Consider the following 5313-nt stretch of genomic DNA (forward strand, 5'->3'; position numbering starts at 1 on the left):
GACTGTTTTTGTTGTTGTATCGCCCATCTCCCTCATTCCCCGCTTGCGATGATATGATTTTCTGAATGGTGTTTGCTCGTCACTTTGCTCCTCAATTTTCAATGTTTTTCCACCACATCAAATTCACATCTGCATTTTCAACTAAACATTTTAAAAATAAGACTGAAGCCCTTTTGTGGGATGCGCTCTAATTTTCTGCCCTCTCTCTGTTTGGTGTGTGTGTGTGCGTGCGTGGATGTTTGTTTCTCCGTTCGTGTCTACGTGTGTGTTCCAGGTGACCTTTTCGGATGCTATGAGGAGCAAAGCGAGGCTGTCTATAACTGGAAGTACTGGTGAGAATGGACGTGTGATGAGTCCTGAGTTCCCCAAAGCAGTACATGCGGTGCCCTTTGTTAGACCTGGTGTGGGAATGAACGTCAGTCTCACTGATCTCTCCTGATGGATAAGAACCTGCCGAGTGCCTTACACAATGGTTTTCAATAGAGCGCATTCTATTCTCTTTCCTGTCGCTTTCTCCCATATATCTCTCGTCTGAATGGAAGACGGAGGCCTCATTTGATGTCATAGAGACATAAGACTTCCTTGGCCCTTTATAACAAAAGATGCACTCTCCTATTGGAAACAAGCCGACTGAGATAAAGACACTCGCTTAGCGAGCTGATGACATCTACCCCCCCGTAATGGATATTTTTGACGACAAACTTGAAACTCACAGAAGCTCTGAGCGGGAAAGAGAGAAGTCAACAAAGTCTGTCTGTTTTCGTAGCTGACGCCATCCAATGTCTATTTCGGCTCAAGCACACTTTACCATTGTCTGCTTCAGGATGTGAAATGTCTTTTTATTAATAAAACAAACAAACAAAAAAATCTCGATGAAAAAGTATTTTTATGTATTTTCACAGAAAATGGCTTTTAAATAAACCTGCTTACATACCAGTTAATTAAAGCTGTAAATCATAATCTTGACATACTTTTAAGAGCTTAGCTAATAGTTTCACATTTTAATGCCAAATATGTTGCTTATCTTGTAATTTATTAGTCCTCTTCTGATATATTCATTAACATTTTGGTGTTGATATGAAATATCTAGCAATGCTTGACATCTGTTTGAAAAGTGGGTGCCGCTGTTATGTTCTCTTACTTTCATCAACTTGTTTGGTTTTAAGAATCTGTTTGTATTTTCTTGTTTATCAAGAAAATCAGGGTAGCGGTTATAATATTAAAAAAAGAAAAAAGTGTTTACAATATGAACATGACAAAAAAGGAAAATGTTTAAAAAAAAGTACCTATTGTATTATTGCATATGTTTTGCTGTGAAATGAATAGAAGCATACACATCAACAAAATGCTCTGTTAAAAATGCCAAATAATTAAATGTGCCAAATTTATTGATAAATATAGTCATATATTAATCTGTCATCAATGTGAATGTAGTCAATACATTCTGTAAGTTTTGTTACTAAATGTACAGTTGGATGGTATACACAGTGATTTATTTCATTTTTTTTTGGGTTTGTTTTTTTACTTTATAGCTATTTTAACATTCACACCACAATATGGCTTTTTTATTTCCACTCTGCATCTTGACTTTGTTTTCCAAGCATCCAGTTTATATTCTTTCATAAAATGTGAGAAATTCCATATTACAGGCAAAAACATCTGCGCTTATACTTCAGTATTTAAGATACCTACCACGAGAGAACGTGTTTGATAATGATAATGATTCACAGTTTATCTTACAGTTAAATGACTATTTCCTATAAAAGCAGTGGCAACCGTAACAGTTAACTCTTGATATTGCAATAAGCCAAGATTAACAAACAAGAGATGTCCCCAAAAGTGAGAGTATATTTGTAAACTTAGATAATTATCACTATTATGTACAGTTTTGAATGATTTTTATTGGTCCTTTTTTCTCTCACTTCTTCAGCCTTTCTCTCCTCAGTCTTTCGCTCTAGACTGGGAGACAGATACTGGGTAACACTTTTGGTTTTGTCATGATATACTTAATATTAGTCGAACAAGTCCATGTAATTTTAAGGACCGCTCTCTCTCTCTCTCTCTACCATTTTGTAAATGAATGTGTGCCAACTTGTTTATTTTTTGGGATCCTTTCTAAATAAAAGCTGACTAATAGTCTTATGTTTTGATTGCAGTTTATCAATGACCAATATGATTATACCACAGATTGACATGATAGACTTGTGCTGAACAGGGTGACAAAATATACTGCAAGAGTTATAACACAGCTTCATCTAGATGTCATTTTACAGAACATTTCGAGTCATCTGAGAAATATGTACTAATCATGCTGATCTTTTTGAAGTAAAACGTAATTTTAGCATGATTCTTTTTAAAGTGTTTCCAGTGATCACTGTCAAAATGACTCAAACACAGAGACACAATCAAGGATTTCATTCTTTCCCGTAGATAATTCATGAAGTGATTTCCACTCATTCCTTGTTGCGTTGGGATTGATTTGAATGTGAATGTGTGTGCTAGTCGATAAGAAATGAGAGGAACAGAGAGGTGTTTTTGATCATAAATAATCATGCTGTGACGTCTCTGCATTGGTGTTAATGAATGTCACACATTCCAAGATGACAGATACCCTCCCCCTGCTCTTCCTACATAATCCCCCTTCCGTTTTTGCAGCCCATATGGTGCCCAACACTTCTGGAGACATCCATTTAACATTTCATCTTACATTTAGTCACAAAAAATTAAAGGCTCTTTGGGCATGTATTGAATTGGAGGGCACTTTAGAAAGAGTCTTTATCTAATTCCACATTTCATGATTTGAACTTATGTGTTTTGGGACACTTCAAATATGTTCTCTGCATTTCAAAAGATTCTTTATGGAAAACAAAACGGCAAATATCTGGCTTGGGACTGAACGATTTCTGTTAAAAGACCGCCTGTCCTGTTTCCGTTCCTTCATGCTGGGTTTCCAAACAAAGTGCCTTGCTCATATTTATATTTGACCAAATTGCATTTATTTTGACACCTAGCAGCATGGATTTAATAGTGTCCGATAATAGGGCAATTTTGAGTTTGTGCTTGGCCATGTGATCTCAACATGGTGGCTCTATCAGTGTTAATCAGTAGCAAAAATGTTAATTAACAAAAGGGTTACTTTAAGGTTAATTGTGAAAAAGACAAGTAAAATGTTTAAATTAATACAAAAATATTTGAAATATAATATTTAAATACAGTAATATTATATATATATTATATATATATATAGTGGTGATCAGAATTATTGGCACCCTTGCTAAATATGATCAAAGATGACTATAAAAATAAATCTGCATTGTTTATCCTTTTGATCTTTAATTAATAAAATTTGCAAAAATCCAACCTTTCATTGAAGGAAAAGAATTGAAAGTTGGTGGGGTGGGGAAATCACATTATGAAATAAATGTTTTTCTTCAAAACACATTGGCCACAATTATTGGCAACCATAGAATATTTATGAATAAAATATCTCTGAAGTATATTCCCATTCATATTTACATTTTTTTAGCACACCAGGGTGATCATGAACATGAAATTGTCCAGCCATGACTTCCTGTTCCACAGGAGTACAAACATGAGGAAACACAAAGGCCAAATTCCCTTAATAATTCATCACAATGAGTAAAACCAAAGAATATAGTTCTGATGTGCAGCAAAAGATTGTTGAGCTTCACAAAATAGAAAGTGGCTGTAAGAAAATAGCTAAAGCATTGAAAATCCCCATTTCCACCATCAGGGCAATAATTAAGAAGTTCGAATCAACTAAAGATGTTACAAATCTGTCTGGAAGAGGACGTGCGTCTAAATCGTCCTAATGCGTGGTGAGGAGGAGAGTTTAAGTGGCCAAAGACTCTCCAAGGATCACAGCTGGAGAATTGCAGAGATTAGTTGAGTCTTGAGTCTCAGAAAGCCTAAAAAAAAAATGATCAAACAGCACCTACATCACCACAAGTTGCTCGGGAGGGTTTCAAGAAAAATCCTCTGCTCTCATCCAGAAACATTCTCCAGTATATTAAGTTGTCAGACAAGACTGGAACTTTAAACGGGACCGGCTTCTATGGACAGATGAAACTAAAAAAAGAGCTTTTTGGCAGCAAACCCACCAGATGGGTTTGGTGCACACATGGATAAAAAGTACCCCATGCCCACGGTTAAATATACTGCTGGATCTTTAATGTTGTGGGCCTATTTTTCTGCTGGAGGTCCTGGACATCTTGTTCAGATACATGGTATCATGGATTCTATCAAATACCAACAGATAAAAAATCAAAACCTGACTGCTTCTGCTAGAAATCCAATAATGGGCCATGGTTGGATCTTCCATTAGGACAATGATCCAAAACAAACATCAAAACCAACACAAAAATGTGTCACTGAGCCCAAAATGAAGCTTCTGTCATGGCCATCCCAGTCCCCCGACCTGAACCCTATGAACCCTAAGAAAATGAGTGAAGTGAACTGAAGAGAAGAAGCACTAACATGGAGCTGGGAATCTGAAGGATCTGGAGATATTCTGCATGAAGGAATGGTCTCTGATCTCTTGTCAGGTGTTCTCCAAACTCATCAGGCATTATAGAAGAAGAGTGAGAGCTGTTTTCTTGGCAAAAGGAGGTTGCAAAAAGTTTTGAATAAAAGGGTGCCAGTAATTGTGGCCAACGTATTTTGGAGAAAAACATTTATTTCATAATGTGATTTCCTCCCCCACTTTCAATTCTTTCCCTTCAGTGAAAGGTTAGACTGTTGCTAATTGTATGAATTAAAGATCAAAAGGATAAACAATGCAGATTTATTTTTACAGTCATCTTTGATCATATTTACCAAGGGTGCCAATAATTCTGATCACCACTGTATATATATATATATCTCAAGGTCTCACTAGGCATACTAGAAGCTTCCAGGCAGGTTGGAAGGTTTGGATTTTCATCAAAACACAAACTATGACTAAAAAGGAATTTTTTTAAAATATATATTATTAATTTCTTTAGGGGCAAAATTTTGTATGGGGAAATGGGGGAATGGGGGAAATTACTGAGTGCACCTTTACATTAAATAGCATGTTTTGAAGTACAATGTTTGGAATAAAAAATGTTATCCTCTTTCTTGAATTTTGAATTTTGAACTACAGTTTAAATAATTGGTAAGACTTTCTATGCGTCCTCAAAAGACCTTCAAAGATGTATTACAAAGAATAAGGCAGAGTCATCTGATACACAGACAAAAGGAAGAATAACTGTGGTTAAATCCACATAAGTCAGAAAGTACTGACCTATGGGTTATCTCCAGCATTTATGGGTC

The 5313-nt window shown here is 35.9% G+C and overlaps 1 protein-coding gene across 6 annotated transcripts in view; it reads left to right on the plus strand.

Annotated features, from left to right (window-relative positions):
• The window catches only part of gria2b (glutamate receptor, ionotropic, AMPA 2b), a 39798-nt gene extending 37656 nt beyond the window's left edge, over positions 1–2142 (plus strand). For 3 of the 6 annotated variants that reach the window (XM_048176556.1, XM_048176549.1, XM_048176550.1), the window contains exon 16: positions 275–2142. In XM_048176556.1, the coding sequence (XP_048032513.1) occupies positions 275–439 (165 nt within the window). In that variant the 3' untranslated portion in view covers positions 440–2142. The remainder of the gene's footprint in view (positions 1–274) is intronic. The other 3 variants (XM_048176551.1, XM_048176553.1, XR_007182733.1) reach the window with 2 other exon arrangements.
• Positions 2143–5313: the final 3171 nt, after the last annotated feature.

This window comes from Megalobrama amblycephala, linkage group LG23 (genome assembly GCF_018812025.1).
Source record: "Megalobrama amblycephala isolate DHTTF-2021 linkage group LG23, ASM1881202v1, whole genome shotgun sequence".
Taxonomy (NCBI): domain Eukaryota; kingdom Metazoa; phylum Chordata; class Actinopteri; order Cypriniformes; family Xenocyprididae; genus Megalobrama; species Megalobrama amblycephala.